The sequence below is a fragment of the Echeneis naucrates genome, chromosome 8 (assembly GCF_900963305.1).
Source record: "Echeneis naucrates chromosome 8, fEcheNa1.1, whole genome shotgun sequence".
Taxonomy (NCBI): Eukaryota; Metazoa; Chordata; class Actinopteri; order Carangiformes; family Echeneidae; genus Echeneis; species Echeneis naucrates.
The window spans coordinates 16,007,583-16,034,775 of NC_042518.1; the positions used below are offsets into that span (position 1 = coordinate 16,007,583).

The window sequence follows — 27,193 nt, forward strand, 5'->3', positions numbered from 1 at the left end:
TCCTACTACCACACAGCCATTATCAGAAACCTTTACCTACCCATCTAAAAGTGAGTTCAGCATCAAATTTCATTCCTTACACTGCAAGCTATTTCCAGCAGAAGGTGGCCACACCAATGTTCAGCCTGTCTCTAAGACACCTTCTTCTTAAAGCTATGTATATGTACCGTAAGTTCTCTCTGCTACCAAACATGGCAGCAGTACTGTTTCCTTGCCACAAGCTTCATCAATCACTGCATTTATAATAAAAGGAGTTACTGGAAATGATCCCTTTTATCATTTTTTAGATTGTCTTACTTGATCATCTATCATGAAGGATTTCACTGGTTTCACTCTTAAGAGCCTTTAAGCAAAGTGTGCTCTATGTACAGTATTTCAGTTTACACATATTGAATTCAGCCTCGCTGTGGAGGAGCACATCAAGGTCAAATTAGCTCCCTGCCGGAGCAAGGGCTCACATATCAGTGTGAGATGAGTTTCATATGAAATCTGACATTTGGCACAATATAAAAGGCCCATTAGACACACTCGTCTCTCTGACAGCGTCCGGAGAGATCAATATAGGTGAGCTCCTCAACACAGCTGTGAGAGAGGCCAATCCCATCCATGGTGGTCAACAACTCAGTTTCTCCTTCAAACGCCTCCCTACCATTGATCAATCCACCAACCTATCTCACTCTCATCAGGTGACAGCTGGAGGACTTGTCTGTGCCAAGAAAGTGACATTGGAGTCACATGGTTGTTTCTCACTCTCTCTATGTAGAGCAGCATCACAAGACGTGTTTCTAAAAACCAGTCCAGTGTGGCACCTCATGTTGTTGGTTTGTTTAAACTGCAACTGGGGGATGGCAGTGAACGGGAATTTAGAAAGATTCACGTTTTACATGCTCATGTGTTCTGTACGAACTCAGTTCAGCTTCATGAGATTTTGATATTGATGTTGACTCGCGTGACTGAAGGCAGGAAAAAATGAAATGAACTCAGAAGTGCGTTATAAATTCACTGCATGATCACCTAAAAAATATTTTCTAGAGGACCATAAAAGAACAAACTGACTTGTAAATGGTTTCTGTGTTAATTTGTATGTTATTTATATTGACTCACTTTTCGTGTCGTCATTGAGATAGAGATAGAGAGTTGTTAACAAAAGGCCTCTAATTTTAATCCAAGCCGACAGTTGAAGAATGGAAATAATGTGTATCTTGCTCCAAAAGCAGTTTCCAATTAAATTTATTGTGATTTTAAGTTCTTTTCCTTTCCACTTTGTGGAGCATATTTTCTTTTCCCATGTTGGGGTTGCACAGAATGTTAATGGTTACCATCCTGAACAGAAATCTGACCTAATTTGTTTGGACGATCTCCATGGTTTTCTTTTTATGATCGAATGGGGAAAACTGAAGGTCATCGGGACTTTTTGGTTTCTACAGTTGCGTGTTACAAATTCTGCAAAAAAGAAGAATGAAATACAATTAAAAAAAAATAATAATAATAATCTTATTTTTCAATCATTTTCCTCATACCCCCACCATTTAATCTGTGGTTTTATAATAACACTGTCATCATTCACTTTGGACGTGCCCGGGTGTGTCTTTGTCTTTTCAGTCACACACACACACACACACACACACTCACACCCACATGCACTTATACGATGTCATTCTAATAAATCCCAAGCATACAATGCAGGGCTGCCCTCAATTAAATGTGTATTATAATTAATGTGCTACGTGATCCATCATCTGAAATGAAGGTTGGCCCTGTCCTCATCATCATCATTTTCACTCCTTATTATCTCCTCCTTCCCTTCACCAGAATGAGTGTAATGAGACTTTGGCTTTAATGCTGATATTGTGAATAAATAATTATTTACATTACAATAGAATGGGGCCTGGTGATATGTTCTCCAGAGCACTAATTTCCTCTGTCCTCGTTTAAGGTTTGGACCTCCATTTCTGATGAGGGAGGACCGGTCTATTTCCTGGGACCAGCTACAACAAAGCATCCTCAGCAAACTTTATTACCTGATGATCAATGGAGCTCAGGCACAGGTACTGGGGAGATATCTATAATGTGGTGATTAAATGTTTCATGTGAAGAAATTCTTTCATCTTTTTTTTTTTTTTTTTTACTTTAGTGCCTTCAGGGGAGCATCAGAACACAACATTAGGACCATCTAGAGATTCATTAACTCACACAAGGGCCCCTCAGCACAGCAAATGCTGGAATCCGTGTCCTCCAGTTAAAGTCTGCCTCTTTGTAATGACCTCACTTCCAGCTAAAAAGAAATAATAAGAGACACAACTGAAAAGTTAACTTACCATGCTAGCTAAATCAATAGTAAATCTGGAGCAACAGAACATCATCTGGAATTATTGTTTATGTCATTTTTATTTGCTGCAACTACTGCCAGAAAAGTCTGAAAGAAAGTTACAATATGTCCCTGTGCATTAAGTCAATACAAATTGCTGCATGATGCTTGTAAAACTCATATTTAATAGCTGGGTAGTGTGGGCGGCTGAGTTTTTAGCACCAGCTGGAGGCTGAGAAGGGACATGGATCCCTCCTGCCATGCCGGCTGGTGCACCTGTTCCAAGATATGTTTGTTTGGCTTGGGACAGAGCAAAGCATGCCCACACAGAGATACTGTGCGGTACAGGTGTGACAGCTCCAACTGCCAGCTGGAGGCAAAGGGGAAATGGTTTCCTCTTCCTGCACCTGCTGGAGCACCACGCCAGCGTCAGGTTAACAGGCTTGGGATGGGTTATTGTGTTCTACAGGGACGGCGAGACAAACGCATATATTGCAGTTCACTGTTTCAAGCAGGTTATCTGTTTGCTGTTTCGTGTGTTTACAAAATCGATTATGGACAAAAACCACTTCAGGCTTCATGGCAGAATTATGTTTGTACTGGGACCATTCGTTTTTTCCATTTATCTCCCAGTACAGACGTATTACTGGTTCTCCAGTCTCTGGCTGCAGTATTCCCTCTGCCTTCGTTATTTCCAGTTCGGTCTTTGTTAGGATGTGTATACACAGGATAGTGTCATTGAAAAAAAAAAATAATAATACCAATATACAGTAGTCAAATAACATTATGCACAATATATGAGTTCAAAAGAAAAAATTACAACTGCTCTAAAAGGTTACAATGAAGAAGTAATGCCTGATCGTGCAAAGCTCATCTCATGTAATGTATTAACGCTATGCAATTGTAAGGGGATGTATTTTTTAATTACGATTCTAAAATCATATAAGAAAAAATTCCTGAACTGCAGAGATGGAAAACGTAAAAAGGCTGTGTCTACATTGAACCAGTCAGAATGAATCATCAGCTTTACTGAGTGACCCCACAGCCCTGTAAAGCCTCAAACCTTAAAAAAAGTTAGTGTTATCCAGCTGCCATGATAAAGTGCTGATCTTCATCATGGAGAGTTTGCCTCCAAGTGACGGTTTTTAGTGCTGTTATGACTGTACAAAAATATTTATGGAACAGTTCAAAGAATAATTTGCTATTTTATGTCCTATTCATTCAGTCCTACAGCCAAGAGACAGTTTAGAGTCCACATGAGCTGTGTCCCAGTCAGGAAATGCATCTTTGGGAGGAGGTGGTCCTGTATAGCTAAACCACATCACCTTACCGTTGTGTTGCAAAGCTGTTGGTCAGGAACCTCGAAAACGTGTCATTTTTTATTCACATAAATCTGAAGTTTTAAGGCCCCTGCTTTGAAAACTTTGTACAATAGGCTGAAAACCAGTGCTTACATTTAAAATTATAATCCTCAGGTTCTCTGTTGGTGTTTTTGCTGCCATATTAGTTTCAATACCGGCATGCAATGAATCTTGGGATAGGTTTAGCCACAAAGGAGGCTCTTTGCCCAGGAAAAAGACATTTGATAGTTGCTATGCATCTTTCCATCTATCCACCCCAAACAGTAGAGTCAGGTGTCAGCAGAATATGAAAGCAGTCGACATGGGACAGTTGCACCAACTTTAAATGCAAGCTGTCCCTGAGCTGGGACACAGCAGTGGATGAGAAACAGCTATCTTAGCTTTGCTTTGTAGTGGCCAGGAACCAAGGGAAACACAGTGGGCGTCACATTTTCAGTCAATAAAAAAGGCTAAAGTCATAATTTCCCATCAATAGCAAATTATCATTTTACACTTTGTTTTATATAAGTGAAAAATACAGTGTTCATTTTCCACTAGAGGCTGCTGACTGCAACTTTATGTGTACAATAACCACTTGGGATTAGTGCCAGAAAGATAATGCATTTTCTGATATGTCTAATTATTACTATACTACAATTCCCTTCTTAACCAGAGACAGAGAAAACCACAGGTTAACACTTGGGTCAATGGGCAGGAAGGAAATCCAGTGAAGGGTGCGGGAAAGTCTTGCACGCTGCAGAGAAGCAGTGTGGCACAGAACAGTGGGAGCTTATATAGTAAGGAGACCAGATATCGCCTGTTGGGCTTGATTGCGGTGGAGCAGGTGTGTGATTGATCCGGAGCTGTGTTCAGAGTTGGCTGTATATGAAAAAAATCCCAAACTATGACAATTTGCATACATATTGCTGTGACAGTCAGTAGGCAGTGTGTGCTAATGAGACGGAATTAATCAGAGGCTAGCTCATAGTTGCGGTACAACTCAGCTGGGTCACCATTTGTTGGGGCTTGGTAGTTCATTTGACTAAGCGTTCAGTTGTCTTTTAGTGTATACACTGAAACTGACTAAACTATTAATATGAAAGATATTCATGTTAAATGATAACTCTTTAATATCAACGTAAACCTCGCGGTACCACCCTAAAAGGGAAACAATAGCTAAATCACCAGTTCAATCTCATAAAATGCTATTCATTTTGATATCTAATCAACTTAGCAACTACCGCCAAGTTGCCATACTAAAGTAGAAGGGTTCCGAGTTCTGCAGTGGTTGTGTTCGACTTCCGGGTCATAGCTTGGCGCAGATCACCTACTCCAGCTCCAGCTGTCCGCACACATGCAGCAGTAGATCGACTCTAGATCACATTATCTGGGTGTGTTATAAATTCGACTTCAGTCGAGCTAACATGTCAACATGCACTTTAAAATTCCGGTTTTGGTTGGACTAATGCAATAGTTGTTTTTTTTAGGTGTCGTGTAAATGTACTGACTGATGGTGTGACTAGTGTAAAAAGGGGCACATAACGACAGACCTGCTCCTGGTGTATTTTTCTCAGATGTCTAATCAGATTTTCACTTCCCTGTAGCCACAGACTCCATTTCTTGCTCGTTCCTCCTTGCTCATTTGTATGTAATGTAAAAACGTCTGTGTGTCAGTATTGTGAAGCTGCATGCTGTTAATCATGTAGTCGAACTGATTTCCGATCAATATCACAGCTGCAAGACGGAGCCTCAATCAGACAAGAGAAGTGTTGACCAGCTTGGCGCATTCTGCTCACAGCTCTTTGAGAAGTGCCAGGGGAGAGAAGAAGAGTCAGGTGCAGCATTTTCGGTAACTCAGTTGGAGATCAGTGGTCTCCTTTGTGCCCCGCGCTGTCAGCCGTTTAATTAAAACCAGGCTCATACAGTATAATCACTTTGCTGGAGCCCACCTCTGCCAAGAAAGCAGCAATGCTCAGAGCAGATGTTTGCTCTGAATCTTTCATCTCAACAGAATCTGTAGTTTTCTTGCATCAGTGAATTACCCTCACAAGTGGATTTCTCTGCTTCTGTCTAATTTTAGATTCAGCAAAGATGCAATTGAGAAACAAAAAAAAAACTGCCTCTGACAGCCATTCTTCCTGCTACTGACAGTAACTGGCGGGTTTATTTTATCAGTGGCTGGCTTGATGCTCACCAAAGTAGACCTAGCAATAAAACGTCCAGGACCCTCATGGCCAATGAACTAAAGTTTACAGTCAGACATTATGTTGTTGCGCAACATGATCAGGGATTCTGGTCGGGACTACATTTCTGATAAGGGGACCCTGAACTGTCAGGATTTTAGAGTGATAACTAACACGCAGTGCACGTAATGACCCTGATTGTTAACTGACAAACTGACACTGACAATATATAGTCCTCTGTAAACACACAGACACACACGCAATACTAAATCTCACAACATAATGAAACACTGCTCGCTTTGTAATGGAATCTTTTGCCTTGTAAGGCACAAAATGCCAGAAACATCCCCCACCTCGCACTGTGGGATTAGCCTTGGTCTAAATCAAAACCAAAAATATTCTCAGGGGAAGATAATATAAGCATTAAAAAGTCTCCATCAGTCAGCGGAGCTCTCATATGTTCATGTGAGCCTCTGGCAGGATGCTGCAATGGATTTTCACAGGTTTTCTCCTCCACTTCTCCACAGTCACGCTGACAGGTGTGACGTTCCTCAGAGCCTGACCACATCTCAGATGCTTGTTTGTTCATTTTTCCTCTCACTCCCACTTACATCTTTCGCATACACACAATCGTGTATTTACACCCCCCCTTTTCGGTGTTACTCTCACATGTCCATCTGGCCATCTATCCACTGCGAAGAGATGGACACTTTCCTGATGTGGTGCTCAAAAAGTGAAGTCTGTCTCACCATGGACATCAGATGATCTTATGTGCCAAGTATTGGAAAATGAATCTTACGGTCTTGAGAATTTCTGTGATTGCTATCATGCTTGTAGCTGCATGTGGGAGTCAAAGTTGGCTGCCTCTTCAGGATAGGAGACATAGAAACACCATTGTTCTGGTATTAAGTGAGTGAGTTATTTCTTGGGCATTTATGCCTTTCTGACAGTGAGACAGGAAGATGAGTGGAGAGAAAGAGAGGATGACAAAAGAACCTGGGCCTGTGGTCGGTGAGCCACTAACACACCCCAGTTTTGTGTTTTCAAGCAGTAGAAACTTCTTTTGATGTGAAAAGAGAAAACACAAAAAAGTATATGATTCCCCAGGCCCCTGGAGTAACAGTTAGCACTGTAGGCTGTAAGGTAGTTCGTAAGGTGAACGGACAAACGTTCCCTTTTTCTTCACCCCGAAAAATGAAAACCAACCACTGTCCAATTATTATCTTGACTACAGCTTCCGTTTCAACATGTGGAGAAGATCAGAGCGTGGCAGCCATTGTCATAAACCTCTGAGATATATCTAATCCACAGGCCCGGTGAATCCTCTCACTAAAGTCAGCATCTTTACCAACACCGTCGGAATGTGTGGAAATCATCTCATTTTTCGAACAATGTTCGGGTGGGAAAAGAGACGTTGGAATTAACAGGGCTCTCTGGGTGGTCTTCACATGAACATACATGCCTTTTCGCTGGAACTCACGTTGAGCCCAAACAAGTCTGCCATGAAATGAAAACCCCTTTTGGGTTTAAACTTGTCATCTCACATCTTTATATGCAGCAGATTGAAAATGAACTTGCAGAAAGGTTCTCTCTAGCAGAAACACGAGGCTTCTAAGCGCAACAGGGAAGAGAGACGCCTGCAGTGTCCATAAACACATAGTACAGTCTTAAAAGCAGCACTCTGTGCATGCCTGCTCAGAACCAGGCCACAAGAGCAGGACCTCGCCTGGTCTACAGAAAGAACTGGTTGCTCCAGTGTAGCAGCAGGTGGCTGGCACTTGTCATACGTTCAAAAACATGCAATATAGCATATGTGAGGTGGTAATTCAGAGTGTTGCGTAACTGCTGCAGAGGGTTACGCATTCTTGCGGGTTCATGGCTCCCTCATGTGAACATTTTCCAGGAATCTAATGGCTGTTGAATTGCACTCCTCATCCTCATCATCGCTGCTCTTTCCCAGCAACCCAGAGTGCGTGTTTGTGTTGTGGCACAGCAGCTACACACAGAGATTTGACTAGAACAAGAGGAAATCAGATTCATTTTTGCGAAGCGCTCCCTCATTCCTGAAGTACCTCTGATCTTGGCAGACCTCGGAGTAATGTGAGCATGTTTCAAACGAGGGGAAATAATGTATTATTAACTAAGTTTGGTTTCCACATCTCTTCTGGAGGGCAGCACAGCAGAATAGTAGTTAGCACTGTTGCCCCCCACAATAAAAAGGTTGCGGGGTCAATTCCCTGTGTGGGTTTCCTCCCACCGTCCAAAGACATCATGTTTGACATTCATGAGTGTGAGTGGTTGTTGGTCTCTGTCTGTCTCTGTGTGTTGGCCCTGTGATGGACTGGTGACCTGTTCAGAATGTACCCCGCCCTCACCCAGAGTGAGCTGGGATTGCTATTGAACCCCCTGTGACCTGGAATTGGATAAGCGGTTGAAGATGAATGAATGAATGAATCTCTTGTGGGCTTGGCCTTTTACTTTCTTCTCTCTGTTTCTCTTTGAAGGCAAATAAGACAAATGTTAAGGCAGGTGCAACATACATCAAACTGCTGTTTAAAATGCAGGTACAGGTCTCCACCGATATTTCATGGCCCACTTTGAACTCCTCTTTTTGTGGCCTCAGCTTGTACACAGCAAAATTACCAGAGTATGTTAACTAGAACTCTCAGTATGCATTGCTGCCAGCATTAATAAAGTTCACACCTAATGCTGCATTTTTTAGATAGTTCTGAACCTCCATCAGAGAAACATGAGAATGAAACTGTGGTGAGCAGTACCAATTGACTGCAAGCAAACTATCACGAATAAATTTAGTTTGTTAACAGCATCTGGTACAAAAACCGATTTTTATCGTTAAGGGCTCTATTTTTGTTCTGGTACACACTCAGTGGTGAGCTGCTATTTTCCTGCAGCTTTATGGAGTTATTTCCTGGACTGCGCCTGTTTGTTATCTCGGTGAGTCTCTGCAAAGGGAGGAGAGCTGGTTCCTGCTGGTGTATGGAGCTGTGAGTTCATGTTGCTGATCAGTGCAATGTTGTTCCTTCTTTTTCCATCACTTTACGCAGCAAAGTCACACCCATGTAGACTCTCACTGAAATCACACTGCCCCCACCTTTTTCTCCTTCTGATTTAGATTTTTTAAAAGCGCTGACATGTAACCAGACAAAAAAGAGTTCTGATAAAGATTACAGAAATATTAGAGTTACAGTTAGTACAGAGGCAGCAGGTGTCAGTTTCTGACACTGATGCCATGTTAATCCACAGTCACCCCCCCCCCATTAGATCAGCTGGTTAAATATGTTGCCACAAGCAGGTGACTGTTACGAAATACCTTATGCTTATGATTCATGAATCTGCCGATTTACTGCAGACCAAGCGGCACGCTGGATACCAACACACTGCCAAGATCAATTTAAAATTCTCTCACTGCTAATAAATCCCTCCAGAGCACCGCTTCTTCTTCATCTTCTTTTTTATAAGCCTGGCCAAAGTCGTGCCTGTAGCTCCACGTTTCTCATCACAGTTCACATGGAAATGTCACCCATGACATGATGTGATCGAGATTATTCGGATTCCAAAAACAAAAGGGTGTTATAGAAATAGGAAAGCTTTTATTGTTATTGCATAAAGATGTACATCAAAATTAGGGGAGCAACTCTGCCAGGTGAAAGAAAAAAGTGAAAACATAAAACAAACCAATAGTGTGTGACAGCAATAATAACACACACACAGTAATAAATATCAGTGAAATATCAATAAAACAGGCACATCTACAGAGACTATGGCATGTTTGAAGTATTACTTCTTTGTCAGTCTTATAGCACACCAATAAAAACATGCTTTTAAAGCAATTTGTGCATGTTTTCAAGGACCTCCTTCCAAAAGGCGGATGAGAGAATAGTTTGTTAGCAGTCCTTCATTTTCTGTCACGGTTGTGGCTTAGAGAGAGCAGCGGGCAGCCGATGAGTCTCTCCTCCATTTTTCTTCCTCTCTGCTGAGCTCTCCTGTCGACTGCTGAGCAGCCAGCATACCACACTGAGATCCAGTAGCATGACACACTCTCAATGGTGGCACGTTAGAAGGACACCAGCAGCCCCTCCTCCAGACTGTTCCTCCGAAGCACTCCAAGGAAGTGGAGTCGCTTCAGGGCCTTCTTCACCTCTGCAGTGGTAGTCACTGCCTCACTGGGGTCCTCCAAGATTGTAAAAGGATCCTAATTTCTTATTAGCTTTATTCCAAATTGGATTACACCTAAAAGAATAATTATCTGCGTTTGTGTATAAGCTTTGAAACAACAAAGAGTTTCCTCCTGGATTCCTAAACTGTTGGTGTGCCATGACAAGAAGAGGCTGGGTGATTAGCTATGATTCTTGCAGCCCCCAACACACCCAACTACCTTGTTGGATAATGTCTTCTTTCTAGTCATACCTGGTTTGGAAGAGCGCTGCAGGTTGGCCAAGCGCACCAGGCCATGAAAATACCTTAGTGTTCTTGGCATGCATTTGCTCTCAGCAACACATCATTGAGTGCATGAAAAGTGTTTTCATGAAGTGTTAATCACGGTTCATTTGCTAAGGCACAAGAGATTCTGACGCCTTCACCCTTATTATTGTTTGCTAGACAGCAATGAATAGACCGACTGATCTGGTCTAACCTTGGTGTCTCCTCTCCACCGCAGGACACGGTCATCTGAAATAATTATTTGTCACATAAACTAATCTCTTCTGTATTTTAATAATGAGATGAGGCCCGGGGTGCTGCTTGTCGTATCGGCTGAAATAGAGCCTGATGTCGAAATATTGGCTGTATGAAACACCTTTAAAAACTGCACTTCCTCTGTAGTTCTTCTCTCAGCAATTTACACAAAGCACAACCATGTTGGATCCATAAAGTCAGTTAAATCCACATTTTTATGGCCTGAAGTCTCCAAACTGAGCAGCCGTATCTCACCACAACAAAAGTCCTGAGAAATATTGGTGCTGCAGGAACATTGTGAGCTATGTGTTCTCATTTTTCCATTATGAAAGTATTTCACAGCAGTTACACAAAACCATGATAGATGAATAACACATAACAACAAGCAGTGACATTTCTCATAATTTGCTGTGGTGAACCAGTGTGGGGTGGCAGCACTCTTCTGAGGGACCACACTGAGTAATGCTCTGAGCTAAATGCTACCGAGCTATCGAGCAGTGCACCAGCTTAGGCGATGTAAGTGCCATCTAATCTGCATGTATCTGGCCAGAAAGTATTGGACAAATGTATTTTTAATTGGCAACAACAACAGCGATAATACTAATAATCATAATCATTTAAAAACAATTAAAGTTAAATTAAAGATTTTAAATTATGGAATCATCAGATGAAAAACAAAGTTACCCAAGAGACAAAAAAAAAAGTTCATCCTGATGGGAACATGAACATCTGAACTGAACTAATGAAAATGAATTTCATTCATTTTACTAATTCCCATTAAAAGCTCAAAGATTTCCACCTGCTGGCAACCCCAGCAGGAAGGGCCGAAGACAAAAATAATTCATCCACTGGGAAACATCAGTGCCTGAATTAATGTCAGTCCACCCAATAATGGTTGAGATATTTCTGTCTGGTAAAAAAAAAAAATCAGTGCTGGACTAGTAACTGAGCTAAAATGATTTTGTTAGTCTGACTCCAGAGGGAAAAGAGGGTTAGGGTTAGATCCCATTGCTGAAGTTTGAGTTTTTCTTTTTAGTGCTGATTTGTCAGCCCAGTAAAATTGCAGATCGGCACAATAAACACTGGTGCGTTCTTGTGTTGTTGTGCAAACATCCTCCGGGGCCCAGCCAAATTAGAGATGCGTCTGGCTCAGCAGACTAACGTCATTTATTTAGCACTGTGACTGTAATCTTTGGAGCAAGGTAATATTCTTAGATGTGTGACAATGTTTCGAAAGCGGTTGCAGTAAATGTCATTATTATACTCCTGCCGTACTGTGTTCACAGTGTTTTTGTTTGGGCTCTTTCAGAACACCAGGGTGCTGTTTAACATCCGTGTGGTGGGAGGATCAGCATTTTACAGCTACCTGTCTCCTCAGGATGGACGGCCGCTCTACCACCCTGCTGTCGACAGGTTAGTGATGAAAATGCACGTGTCAGCGTGCTCTGCATGTTCCCCTTTGTTGTAGCTTTGGGAAGCGCCTGTGGTTAGAGAGCCGAATAAAAGGCCCTGTATCTCTATAACGCTCTCATCTGTACCCGGCACATCGTCCTGTAGGCACATTTCTGGAATAGTTAGCCAGAACACATTTTTTCCATGTGGTGTTGGTCATTTCTGTAGATGTGACCAGGAGAAGCATTCGGGCCACGGTGACTGTCGGCTAAGTGGCTGTCTGGACACCTCTGATATAATAGACCAGAGGATTATTAGATTATTCCAAATGTCTTCTTTTGTCTTTGAATCGCTGGTATGATGCTGAAACATTTCAATACTGCAATGATCCAATGTTCACCAAGCTCATTCAAATTTGATCCGACATAATCAATTTTAATGCATTTTAAATCTGCTCTAATCTAATAACGTGCTTCTTGAGAACTACAGGCAGACAAGCAATGTCTGAACACATGTGGACTAGGAAAACTGTTGTAAAACTTGTTAGAGTCCACCACTAGAAATTAATTGATGCAGTCTGTGCAGATGTTCAATTTATCTCTTCTTTTGATTTGATCTCTCACCAGCTGTAAAGGTTGCATGATGTATTTTACAGCAGCAGACTGAAATGTGCAAACATTTTATCCATTTTCATGATTGCATGCCTGACGCTCTTCACTTGAAGAAGTGAATTGCTCTTTCAAAGGGGCATTTTGGCAAAGTCTTGAAAGGACCTCCATTTGTGTTGTTGCTAAGAACAGTTGAATGGTGCGGAAGGGGGCAATGTCTTTTTTTTTAAATGGAAATGTGCTGCACACTGTATCTTAGAAACTAATGTAATGATAGCGTTTGAACTCTAATGATTCAGAAATATGTTCTGTCCCCAAGTCAACCCACATCAAACAGCACAAAAATGTGCAAATGTTTCAGTGTACTTTGTTCACTCCTGTCAGTCCCTGGAAACTGTGTGTCTTTGTGTCATGTCAAATACACCAAAGCATCTTGCACAGGAAGTGTAACTGATACACACAAACCCACTTTGTTTTTCTATTGTTTTAGCCATGGTTCCCGTCACTTTGGTTCTTATTTAACATTAACTGGTGCCTTTAGGTAAAGGTGGTTTGTAGTAAAAAAAAAAAAGAGAGAGAGAGCGAGTGAGAGAAGAAAGAAAAGAAGAGACATGCATGTTAGAAATGCAGCACAGACATCACCATATGCACCTGAATTCTCCAGAAACTCTTTGATGGATTGCCCTGATTTTTTGCCCACTTATTCATGGTCACCACAGAATGAACCCTACTAACTTTTTATTTCACTGACAGTATGAGATACATTTTTGGCATTTTTGATTAAATGTTTCCCCAAATACTGGATGACGGAACAAGACGACGATGATCTTAAGCTGATTTTGCATCGTCTCAGTGGTTAAGGTTAGATTAACAAGAGATCGCAGTTCAGCAAAAACAGACAGAAATAGATGCCATTCGGTAGATGCACAAAAAAGCACCAGAAGAATCTTGCAAGTAAGCCTTAAGTTAAGAATTCTTTGTAACTTCAGTGTTGACCTTTTGAAGCTGCTGAGTTAATGTTGATATGTGACATAACAATGTCTTTAAAGCATACTGTCATGTCAGAACATTTGATGTATTTGTCTTGCTACAAATCCCAAATCCAATCCCAGATATGTTTTACTGTTTTTCTACATACAGCAAAGAACGAGACATAATTATCAAGCAACTGTTGAATAAAAGTGTTATTTCCGTCTGTGCATGCAGCTCAGTGGTTCATACTTTGAACTAATGCTGACACCTAGTGGTTACAAAGCCCCAGTACAAGTCCAAAAAATAGCTGGAAATGTGTCTGAGGTTGAAGGTGCAGTAAGTGTCTCCTGTCTTTTAGAGCTCTGAAGCTATGCGGCTCAGGAGGCCCTCCCCACGTCAAGCTCATTATCGAGTGGGAGCACAGAATCAAAGACTGGTCAGTGGGATTTTGTCATACACGCCACCTCGCGGTTACTGTCACATTTTGTTCTATTAACCTTACATGAATCAACGCCCTACATGCTCCATTTGACCCATCTGTTTTACATTTGTCCTGGGGAACAGCCTGTTTGGCAACATTCAGGAGGAGGTGGTGAAGGATGCGGAGAGCGTTCGAAATCAGCAGCTGCAGCACGTCCAGCAGTACAGCTGCACCTTGGATGAGTGCATCCAACTGTACACCAAAGAGGAACAGGTAGCCTGTCTGCTACAGCAGAAACCTTTGACAGCCATTAACAGCCATGTATTGTGACACCGAGCCTCCTAAATCCCTCCATAATCTCCTCTGCTGAGATTGTCTGGGTACAGAGGCTTTTTCTGAGCTCATTTCTTTCGTTAATAAAATGCCATCAATCCAGTTCTGAACGATTCTTCAAAGTAAATTAATTGTAAAAGCAATGATGCAACTAATGCTATATGCTGTTTGTTGTTATAGTGACTGATAGCCATGACAGATGAGCTTTTCTTTAGCAGCTGTGATTATTGATGAAGTCTTTCTTTTTGGCCAAACTCCCCAGAACGCGAGTCGTGTCCATATACACCGTGGCTCTCAGGAAAAGAACTCATTAAATAACAAGAGTTTAACTTTAGCTTATTGAATTTTGGACACATCAGCAAAAGGTTTTTAATTCTTCATTATTTCTTTTTTTTTTTTTATTATTATTTTTTATAGTTAATAGTAAAGCTAATATGGCGCATTTACTGATTTTAATCAAACAAAAAAAGCACACCAAAAAGATTGATGTATATATGAAGAACAGACTTAAATGAATAAATGTAAATGAATAAACGATAGGATCTGAAATGAAGACTACTAAATTCATGTGTACATCTCAGTAATATGTGCACACACTCTCTGCAGCCTGTGTAGAATATTGTCATCATGTGGAGTGTTCCTGAGTCACAGTTGTAAAACTGTTCAGAGCTGCTCATCAAGAGTCAGCAGCCAGTCGATGCTGGACAAGCCACTCAAATTATACATAAATAATCACGAACCTCATCATCAACATATGAGGGACGTAGTTCATATCAATTTGGAGCAGAAAGTAAGAATGTTATCACAAAGAACACAAAACATAGAACATTTTATTTTCATTTTGAAAACACTTCACATTAAATTCTACAAACTTCTTTTTACCTAAAACACATTCAGAATGAAGAGGAATGAAAAAACTGCTCAAGCAAAAAATAAACAAAACCTACACATTTCAGCTGACATAAAACTGATATGTGCTCTCCCTACAAAGATATAGGTACGTGTTGAATTTACATTCTAGTGTACACTGTGACTTCATGGGCACATTCGTATTGCATTCTGTGTTGTGCTGTTTTGTGTGTGAGTGCTGCTGACGCCAGACAGTGGAGCTGCAGGCATTGGGGAGACACTGCTGTCACTCGGTTGTCAGTCCAGACAGGGAAATTGTTGCCTTAGTTTAACCATACAGTAGCTGCTCGGGTAAAACCTTGACTTTGAGTGCCGCAGGATTGCTCACAGCCTTTCAGAGATCTGGACCTCAACACAAAAGGTCTGAATGCTGAATACAAAACATTCTTGTTACTTTTCTTTCACCTCAAGGCTGCTTCATGCCAGCAACTGTGCCAGTGGCAAGGTTGGGGAGTGTGTGTGGGCAAAACCAGTAACTATAACACCAGCCTCAAAATGTACATCCTTTTCCCAAGTGGACGAGATTATGGCATATGTGATGGGAGTGAAAGTTCCCAAGGTTTAGTCACACATCTTATCTAAGAGTATTTTTAAAGTCTCTCACTCTCCCCCACCAGCTTGCCCCAGATGATGCCTGGAAGTGCCCCCACTGTAAACAGCTGAAGCAGGGTATGGTGAAGATGAGCCTGTGGACACTGCCAGACATCCTGATCCTGCACCTGAAGCGTTTCAGGCAGGTGGGGGAGCGGAGGAACAAGCTCACCACATTTGTGCATTTCCCCCTGGCGGGCCTAGACATGGCGCCTCATATGGTGAACCGCAACCACGGCACCCATCAGCTCCCCCTCCAGCCTGGTTGGAAACAGGCCCGCCGAGCCGACCTGGCTTCTCCCGACTTCCTGTACGATCTGTATGCTGTGTGCAACCATCATGGAGGAATGCATGGCGGACATTACACAGGTCAGACCAGCATGATGACTGAGTGACTTATAACACTACTAATGCCAAAAATATCACTTTAGCACCCTTTAACATGATGCAAAGAGGTTTACAGTAAGAAGACAGAAAAAGTGAATAACATGCCAGACATGAATGACATTGGTACAAACAGTTGCCACAAATTTCAGCAGTTAACACAAATCTCCACAGTGAAAAGGAGCTTTTGGAGGAGAGGTAAAAACCAGACAAAGCTTGCATCTTTACTCTGAGTGCAAAGGTGGAATTTAAAATCACCTGATGATAACCAATGAAGAGGAGCACGGATTAGACTAATGTTGGTGTTTCATCTCTCTCTGTCATAAACCTGGGGGCAGGGTTTTGTGTCAAAACACACTAGACTTAGTTCTGAGGGTCAGTCCGGGAAGCCCAGGTATTTAACGCAGAGTGGTCGGGGCAATTCCCACCCTCAGAACTGAAGAAGCCTTTTGGGTGAGAGGGTCTTCATACTAGATAAGAAGTCCAGTTGCTTCGCACTAAACACTCCAAGACTAAGATGACCTAGATGAGTGAGAACCTTCACGGACGTCTCATGTAAAGGGTTAGGTTAGTCTGCAACATTTCACTCACTTGAACATCAAAGGAAAATTATGCCTAAATAATCGACCCCTGGAGAAGACGCTCCGATTAGATTAAAGAGTGTTAATGGTAGGGCTGAGGCATATAAGAGCCATTACACTGAATCATTGAACAGCAGGGAAGATTTAGCAAATCAATATAACATTCAGCAACACAGGACATTATAAAGTTCCTAGCGCTGCTTGTGGGCTTTAATGCAGATCTGTATCATCTGTAAGTCATGAAAGTCAGATGATACACATCTGTATGCTTTGCCCCAAGGGTGCCAATTTGATAGCAAATTAAAAGGGACACCACACGCACAAGAAAATACCGTTTTACATTTTCATACTCCAGTCACCCAGGCTTCCCATCTCTGTGCTGTGTTTTCATAATTACAGCCTTCTGTAGGAACTCAGTTGACGGCAAGTGGTACAGCTATGATGACAGCAGCGCTGAGCCGGTTCCAGAGGGGGAGGTGTGCACACGTGGAGCCTACATCCTTTTCTATCAGAGAAGAAACACCATACCCCCCTGGTCTGCCAGCTCCTCAGTCACAGGTTTGTCCTTTCTGTGTGTGTACAGAACAGAATCTGTATTACCTCACTGTGACATATGCAGCATATGCAGCTGTGTGAAGGCGTCATTGTGTTGCTGTGCATATTCATGGCCACACAAGGCCTCTCTAATAACCAGAAAATAAGAGCCTATCTCCTTTTTTATCCTTGCATAGGTTCCACCAGCTCATCCGCATCTGACCATTGGCTGGTCAGGCTGACAGGTGGCAGTGAGAGGGGCAGTGTGGTGTCAGGAGGACCCGTCCACATACCACAAGGGCCCATACAAGCCCAGAATTCTCCTGAGCTGCCAGTGTTTGGAGATGAACCCCACAAAACAGAAGAGACAAGTAGGTTCTGGGAGTATTATCTTCAAACATTTCAATTTCTTGACTAAAAAACTATTTTATAAGGCAGCAATTATTTGCTAATCTTCAATACTTACGCCCCATTGGCACATTTTGTTACCATGGTAACAGCACATGGGGTCCAATCCGTCAGCACTGGCTGGGCAGGTACTGTGTCAGACATGTATCAAAGCTGCAACCAGTACAGTAAAGAAACACTGTATATTTTAGTGATTCTGGGGGAAATTACAGAGAATTAGCTAACATTTAGCAATTCTAACCTATGGATTGGCAGGAGTTGAACCCACACCTCCTTAGAGCCAGCACCTTAGACCACTCGGCTTCATACTATGAGTGAACCTCAGCATTTTCTATGTCTCATATGTCATGTATTTTGCCTTAGACGGATTCGACACCAAGCCATTTGTCCGAGGGACTCAAGGCAGAAGTGTCAGCATGAGATCACCAACAAAGCCCAAGGAGACTATGAGCAAAGTCCTGCCACTGAGGTGGTCCTTTGGCTCCAAAGACCGCATTAAACACCCAGCCCAGACCCACCCTGGGGAACTCGTGGAGTACCTGGAGTCTGGGCGTCGGCCACGATGTACCAAAGACCCTATCGTCACACTGGTGGCCACCCCACCACAAAGGACTGCCCAAGGAAGAGCTTATGAGGCAGCACAGGACTGTAGCTCCCCTAGCGGCAGCAGTCTGAGTTGTACGGACAGAGCTAACTCTGACACGTGCTATTCCCCCAAAATACCAGAGGGACAGAGACCATGTATGGAGAGGAACATCAACCAGGGAGTCGGTAACAGCAGCAACATCAAAGCTAGAGATGATGGATTTCTGAGGCAGAGGTCATCGAAGAGAGCCAAGCCGGACCAGGGCAGGTCCCAGGACTTCCAGCTACAAAGAGGAGCCATCCTTGGGGGTCATATCAGCCACAGTGCACCCCCAAGCAGGGACTCCACTTTGAGAAGAACCAAGGTACAAACAGGGTTGACCTCAAAGGCACAAAAAGACTTGTTGCACATGGCCATTCAACCTGAGGACAGGAGAGGGCAGATGGAACAGGAATGTCGAAGCCACGACAACATCTTATCTTTCTTCAAACCTGGTTTCATGAAGAAAGACCATACCAGGTCGCCAGTCAAGGGGCAAGATGGGCATATGAATGGACATGGACAACTGGAGAAGCTGGCGGGCAGTAATTTAGCCAAACTGTCCCTGTCTAATGGGACGCTGACTGCAGTGGCACTTGAAGAGAGGAAGGCCTGTGTCCTCCCCAGCTGTGACACCAACTGCAAACTACAGCTCATGAACGGGAAGGCCGGGAATCATCAGCCGATGGACATTCAGCGTGCTCACAGCTCAAGCAACATCCAGACAAAACTGGATCCAACGTTTCGCAGGTGTGCCTCCCTGCAGAGGAATGGTGAAATAGTCGTCCCGCCGGGCCATCGCGTCCTGCTGTCAGACAAGCCCGGCTACGCCACTCTGCAGCGGACGCGATACAGTACCACTTCCCTGGGTAGGCATGACCTGTCCCTGAGGACTGTTTTTGAACCTGTGGTGCTCCCTTAGCTGGAATACTATGCTAGATATAGATTTTATGAGCTGATGAGGCGTTTTCCATTCAGCTGATGTGACACAAGCCTCTACAGTAACAGATTGACGCACAATGGTGAAATCTATCTTCTCACAGCTTTTAGGCAAGCCAAGTTTATTTGTACAGCACATTAACATACAGAGATCATCGATGCACTTAACAGAAATAGAAGAGGTAGAAAAGGAGGTGAAAAGCCTAATAAAAGAACAGTATAAAATTAAGGTCAGGGTTAGAGTTAGATCATAAAACAGATAATCTATAGTTTAACTGCAAGATTAAAAGATTAAAAGAAGGGAGCAGAGAACAATATGTTTTTGTTTTGTTTTGGTTTTTTTTTACTTCTTCTTAAAGCCACTAGATGAATTAGAGCTGGTTAGATACAAGGCCCCTGGCCATAGCTTTGTTCTTAAGATGCCAAAGTACAGATTTATTTGTAGCTTTGGTGTGGTCATCCTCATCCATGATTATACCAGGGCTTTATGACTGGGTTCCAACCATCCTTCTCTCTTCTCAAATGGAGAATTCTCAGTCTTAACCTTATTTCTTTTCTTTTTTTTTTTAACTCAACAGTTAATTGAAAGTTTTCAGGCATCCATCCATTCACTGCAAGCCCCAACACAGGTTCAGCAGCCCAAGATTAGATCCTTGTGGGACTCCTTACAGCATAGCAGATTTGAGTCGTAGGCACAGAGACAAAACGATCCCTTGAACCAGGACTCTTCATGAGGGTTAAACACAATTTCTTATTTGTAAAGCAGTAATTTATCATCAGTTTGTATTTAGAGTTTATAGACAAATGTCATGCCGTACCTTCTTGGAGGGTAGATTCAATAATGTAATGCAGACAGAAACCAGACTGAAAATTGTCAGAGAAGCTATTTATATTCATCAACCTGGTTAAAAATTACATGTTCTGCCTGAGATTGGGAGGTTTGAGATAAGAGAAGAAGTGTAAGAGAAGATTTATTTTAAAACACACCTGGCACACATTAACACACCTGGCAGTGGAGGATCAAGACCAGAGAAAATATAATTTCAACACTTTTATCATCTAACCTTTCTGATTTTCTGATGGGAAAAAGGAAATACTCATTGCTTCTTTGAACTGATATAAAATACTGAGTCATCTGTGATGGGGGGTTTGTTAATTTATCCACACTGGTGTTGTTATAAATGCAGAGTCACTCCTTAAAAATGACATCATTCATTTGCTTTTCTCCTTTTACTCTCAGCTTCTCTGCATTTTCACTTTTCCTTTGCATTTCCATGGTGTTCACCTGAGGTCATTTTAAACTAAATAGGCGCAATTTCATCCAGGACACCAAGAGTTTTGGCACAAAACCGACTAAGATGATTTTCATTTATATAAGAAACCTGCACATGGTGAACAGAAAGGTAATAATGAAGTTAACAGGATCTTATGAGGAAGATTCCAAGATGCTGTGGTGAAGTAAAGCAGTAACTAACAATGTGTTTGAACTTTAGCCTTGCAAAATAAGAGGAAGAAATGCAGTTTCAAAAGTGTGTTTTATCATTATTATCATTAATATCATTCATAGTGATTATCTCAGTGATTGGTTACCCTGAGACTGATTACTGTGTTTTGTTTTGTTGTTGTTGTTGTTGTTGTTGTTGTTTTTTTTGTTTTCTGTTTTTTTTGTTGTTGTTTTTGTTTTTTGATAAGTGCCTCTGTGATAGATCAGAATGACATTTGAACCCTTGGACCTCCCATCGGATCTCTGCGCTCAGCACACAAAGAAGCTCCCAGCATGAGGCACCGCTGGAAGCAAAGTACATCTCTCACCCGTCATAGTACTGCTTTACCTGTGTGTGTCTTAAACTAAATCTATGCAGAGTTGAATTTACTGAGGAGATAAACTGCTGTAATGTGATTTTTGTTCTCGTCATTTGTTTTACAAAGCAGTCTACTGTTAAAAAGCATCATTTCAGTTTGGCCTTTATTATCAATACCTGAAAAGCAGAGGGTGATTGAGTAACTTAGCTTTACCCCTTTATATAGAGATATAAAACCAACACTTGTTTGAAACACTGAGCTGAAAAATTGCTTATTCAAATTGGTATACAGTGGGATCGTTTAGGCATACACATAATAAAGACAACTGGACAAAACATGTCCCGTTGCAAAATGTACAAACACCTGCACTCTAATTTGGCTGCTGTACCAACATTGCTTTGCCACATGCAGTCGCCCTGCCATGTTACCATTGCTCTTTTTCAAATGGGTTTCCATATGTTGCTGTGTGTCCAGCTAACCCAGGTAACCAAGTTACCTGTGAGATTTAAAAGCAATTAGAAATTGGCAAAAGCAGGAATTTACTAGTGGAGCGAGAATAGTTTCAATAGTAATGATGCATGATCGGCAAATAAGATCAAGATTTATAAATGTGTACGAGAGCTGTGTGTAATTTATGGCGTTCACAGGCAAACTGCCCAATTCAAAAAAAAATATTTTACGGTGTGAACAAGCAACACATTGCAAGTTGAATAATTATGAGCATTGTACACAGCAGATAACTGTCAGCCCAGGGCAAGCGACACTTCAAATTCTGCGTAAAATAATGACAAAGACAATTGTAACACATTTTAAGCGACCGTTTAACAAAAAATACACCCAAAAGAATTTATAAGATATTTATATGCACAGGAAGGTCTTCCATTTTAATTCAAAGATGACCATGCGCGCGCACACACACACACGTGTTTGTGTATGCCTTATATCTGATGTATATTTAACTTCAAATGTGCTTACTTGTAAAATGGTTTCACACAGAAATCATGCACAGGTGAAAATCTTGTCTTCATTTGTATTTTATCATGTGATTCTGAATGGAAATGTTTTTCTGTGTTTGAGAGGACTAAGCTACATCCTTTCATAAAAGATTTTTAAAAATGTGGGACATCTTGGATTTATACCGGATTAAATATGGCAGAATTCTGAAAGCTTAGCTTAATTGCTTTCGAAGTTAAAGTTTTTGAGCTGGTTGTTGGAGGGGTTCTAAAAAATTTTGGCTACATTAAAAGAAGGGGATGTAGGATTTGGTTCTGAGAAAACAAAACATGGATATAGTAACGTTCCTAGCAGCTGGAGATGAATCTTTGTTTTCGCTTTTGCTCTGCTTCATGTCACTCACTGATGTTGGATATGAGCCCTAACTAATAAAATACAAACACTAATAGGACCACATGTGGAGGAAAAACATACTTTAATACATTTTTCTAATTTGGGATTGATTAGTGTATCCAAATACATACACACACAAACACCAATCACCAACACTATTATTAATTCTCTGGAACCACAGAGATGTAATGTGTCCCCATGGTAACCACGCTTCACATTCATTCGCACTGTAATTAACTCACCAACACAGACACAGTCCAGCTGCATAATAATTGAGAGTCACCAGACACAATCTTGTCTTTGCATCTGTCGCCACGTTTGCTTTTTCTGAGGAAACCTCAGAGATGAAAAGGTTGATATAAATTTTATTTTATTTTCACCTGATGGTTTGTGTCTAATCTGATGTGTTTGTGAATATGTGCATCATAAAGTTGTGCCTGGGGAATTTTAGGGAATAGAAAAGTGAAGGTCCAGAATGGTTGCTGACACTGTAACTGCATTCACATTTCATGGTATGTGACATCTTGTGTGCTGTTTAACTACACTCTACCAAAATGAAACGAGGGTGAGTGAAGGAAGTTTCTGGGACATTACTTGGTAAATATGGCTAGATTATATTTTATTAACTTTTTTAAAACTCTACATTTTGTACCGGATGTTTAATTATGTAATTTAAGTACCAGATTAAAACCGTATGTTTCAGGTTACTGTATCAGATTAATACATATGCTAAATGGGGTTGAATTGGGCACAACACACAAAAATCCCTGGACTGTGTAAAATGTCTGCTTAATGTACTGTAAGTGTTATGGATGGCAAATTAAACACAGCAATTCTCACACATAAATTCAGATGAGCTGAATGATTTATGTCAACCTGAGTGTGTCATCATTCTTATCTCTGATTCACATCAGGCAGCTCTGCTGTTTCTTAGAATTCAAGGCTATATGCTCTTTAATTATCAGAGCTGTGATAAAGGCTCATTTCCATGAAACACAGCACAGAGGGGCCAGAGTACTGAGAAACTTCAGTGCAGCTGCTACCCGACAGGCTGCCATGGTGCCTATATGAAGCCAACTTTTTTAATTGGGAGTGTATTCTGTGTCTCTGGCTCTTCAAACATGGAGATGGGTTTTTAAGGTAAGAGCAGAAAGCTTTGGAGCTCAGCATTTTTAGGGGTGTTAAGGTTGGCAATGGGGACAACGGGAGTTATTAAAAGGCGTGTTTTATTTTGCCAAAATATTTGAGGCAGGGGTTAGCCTTGTAGGACAACAGGAAAGGTCTGGGCTCAGACCTGAGGCCAGACTTTGCATGTTTTCTCTGCGTCTGCGAGTTTTTCCTCCCACATTCCAAATATTAATGCAGGTTAGTGTAATTGGTGACTCTAAATTGCATAAATGTTTGCCTTACTTATTTCAGCCCTGTAATATGCTAGCTACTTGGACAATGTCAACTGGGACTGGCTCCAGCACTCTTCCTAGAACTGCCCACCTGAATAAACTCAGATACCAGACAAGAAGAGGCTTACTGTTAGTGTTAGGGTCAGGGTCAGGGTTGAAAGAAAAGGCAACAAATTTCCTGGCTGTTTCAAGGTAAACCTTCAAGCCCTTAGAAGGTCAGTTTGTTTCATAAGACCATAACATCAGCTGTATCACTGTGTCTACGCACTTCTTATTTACTTTATAGCTTTTTTGTTTGTTTGTTTGTTTTCCTTTTTTTGGAAGATACACAGACAAAAGAGTGTCTTTTGAAGAACATCCATTTAAGATACACATATCTGCAGCTGCTTTATACACATGCCCTGATGTGTAGGTGATCAGCTTCTGTGATGAAATGTTATTGTGTTTACATTTCTCTGTGCAGAGAGAGCTGAAGATCAACCCTGTATCTCATATGCTGTTCCAGAACATCCGCCATCTCCTCTGGTAAGATGGGAATTAAAAGGACGGGCAATGCTTCGCTATAATTGCTCTGCAGACTCCCAGCAGGACAGTGGATAGTGCTACTTATGTGTATAAATGTAGAATATAAACTGCTTTCACTGTCTGGTGCTTCTTGCTTGCACATAAGACAAAATTTCAAGCATGGTCAGACACATGAAGACAATGCTGTTCATTTGCAATTCAACTAGTTGGTAAACAACAGAGGCTGAATGTGAACTCATCATATTTGGTTCTTATATTTAAACTATGTGTCACTCTTGCTGATTCCTGGAATTACATTTCTCTGTACTGCAGTCTCATTTGCTCCATTCATTTCCCTTTTATTCATTTAATCCTTTTGTTCTATCAGCTGTCAGGTTTTTCTCTATAACTGGACTTCAATTTATTCTCAAAACTGATGGCTCAATGTGACCATTCAGGATTTCAGAGAAAAAAAATCCCTGCGCTGGGCTTCCTCATCTGCTCTTCAAAAGTACCTGTCAAATTAGTCAGGAGGGTGGTAGGGGTGCTATTCATTATCTAGCTGGATGTTCAAAAAGCCTAAATAAATTACAGATAAACGGTTATGCACTTGCAAAAGTGATTATTGTCCTTTTTGCTTTCAAATCTCATTATGCATTTGGATATTTTGGAAATTATTGATAACAGACAAGCATATGGATGATTATGCAGCTGTACAAATACAATATACATTAGTACAATGTATAGATTCATATACAGTATGTGATTACAGAGTAATATAAAATAGAATAGGCAAGGATATATATACTAATGGTGCATAGCAGCTTGTGTCACTTGCTCAGCTTTTTAGCATTTAGCATATGCTGTGTGGTTGTTAAGGTGACTTCAGTGTCCTAAGCTCAAGCAGGCACACATCTGTCCTCTGAGTACAGAAGCCATGAGGGTGTTTGTGAAAAAATGAGATTAGTGCCTTCTGCTTCCATGGGAAGAGTAATGACTGTTTTCACTGCGTGGAGATTTCTTTAATGGTGTGTTATTGTCCTGTGGCTATTGTTGCTCTTGTTGCTCTCACACTTAGCTGCCATCTCTGAATGACTGAAGTGAACTGAACTGAAGGTTGATGGGTTTGTATCTAATTTAAACCGTTTATAGAACCCTTGGAAATTGCATGACATTTGGAGAGATGAGTGTCTCTACTTTCTGACTGATGGACACCATTGTTGCGTCACATGTTGCCGATTGTCTTGAATAGCTTCTTACTAAGATGGGAAAACTGCTAAAGAACAAATTCAGACTGAGACTGCAGTCTGAGGAATGCTTGTTTGCTTTTATCACAGATGATGCCTATCATTTGCCTTAAGATTTATTTTTATTTTTTTCAGATGAAAATGAAAACATAATTAGTTCCACAGAGGACAAATCATGTTCATATACAAGTAATGAATTCAAAACTGTTTTCCTCCACTGAATTCTTCTATGAATTCTAAACCTACCACTAAAATGAGATTTATATACATAGCATTTTTATTCTGTATATTTATTTGTATTTTATTTTGCATTTTGAATGTTTTTTTATTTGTTTTGTTGCTGTTGTTGTTGTTTCATATCGTCATGGTCATTCTGCTTAGTATTGAAGTTTTTGTCCTTATAGGTCTTAGTGTCTCTTAGTGACTTATTTTGGTGATGTTTTATTTATATTTATAGTAATTTAGCATTTCTTTTTGGTTTTTGGTTCACCTCTAATATTGTGTGTCATTGCTGTCTAGTATTTGTCATTTCTTTTTGGGTGTATTGTCCTTACAACTTATCGATTGACTTTTCAACAAGAAGCATTCACAATCACTTCAAACTGAAAATGTATTTGATGGGTCACCTCTGCATCAGTGCCTGAGTCAAAACCATTAGGCCATGTGTATGCCTTCATAAAACACCATCAACTCTTACAGTGAGTATTAACGTTGTCTACTTCAAATGAGAAGAAATTTTCCTTAATTAAAAAAACTACTTCTAGATCAACTGCGTACCTGCGTCTTTCAGCAGTTTGCTCACATTTGACCTTGAACACAAGACTGTGTTTTCATGGATACATATTTCCACCAGAGAGGACTACTCAATCCTTTGCAACATTTTCATACGTCAATCCTATTTCATGGATTTTACATTTCTTTATTCCATACACTAATTAAAACTGTTCAGCAGACTCTCGTTATTATGCATTATTAAACATACAGCATAGTATAGTAGTATGACTCTATATACAGTTGAATGTATATCAGTTCATCACCCTGATGCCGTTTTTGTTTTTGAGAGCTGCTGCCACTGAAGAAGGCTGAGCCAGAGTACTTGCCTTGGGGAGTAAGCCACACCCACAACACACATATTTCAATTGAATCCGACACTTTATTCACACATTACGCGTGTCAAGGATAGCCCTGGAGTGGAATTCACCAGTTCAAACGCATAAGGTGAAAAAGAAGTTTTCACAGTTTCAAAGCCTTAATATCATAGTTAGTTTGATACACGGAGATGAATCCTGCATCACTATCACCTAGAGTTATCATTGTCACGAAAATAGGACCTATAGTCATATGGCATGTAACGTTCATTTGTAAAAGCTTGCTGAATTCCTAAATATCAATATTCTTATTCATCAATATTTAAATCACAGCATTGTTTCCATACAAATGGCTGTTGGTTTTTATGGTGGCCTGGCTCAAAAACAGACACAGACACACACGCACAGACAAAACTGTTGCAATTAAACGTTTCTGCTTTCCAACAATAAAACATCAAACAGCTCAAAGAATAATGTACAGTACAGACAAAGGATCATAAATTCTCCTTCAGATAATTCAAGTCATTTTGATGAAATGCAGAATTAAGGTTTGCAGAGTAATGGGATTCATCAATAATGTG

At 41.0% G+C, this 27,193-nt stretch overlaps 1 protein-coding gene across 2 annotated transcripts in view; it reads left to right on the forward strand.

The window, feature by feature from the left end:
* Positions 1-26,207, forward strand: part of usp43b (ubiquitin specific peptidase 43b) — a 70,515-nt gene extending 44,308 nt beyond the window's left edge. For both annotated transcript variants that reach the window (XM_029509109.1, XM_029509110.1), the window contains exons 8-15: positions 1,937-2,048; positions 11,836-11,939; positions 13,857-13,934; positions 14,063-14,192; positions 15,779-16,121; positions 17,117-17,275; positions 17,449-17,622; positions 18,023-26,207. In XM_029509109.1, coding sequence (XP_029364969.1) covers positions 1,937-2,048; positions 11,836-11,939; positions 13,857-13,934; positions 14,063-14,192; positions 15,779-16,121; positions 17,117-17,275; positions 17,449-17,622; positions 18,023-19,206 — 2,284 coding nt within the window. In that variant the 3' untranslated portion in view covers positions 19,207-26,207. The remainder of the gene's footprint in view (positions 1-1,936; positions 2,049-11,835; positions 11,940-13,856; positions 13,935-14,062; positions 14,193-15,778; positions 16,122-17,116; positions 17,276-17,448; positions 17,623-18,022) is intronic.
* Positions 26,208-27,193: the final 986 nt, after the last annotated feature.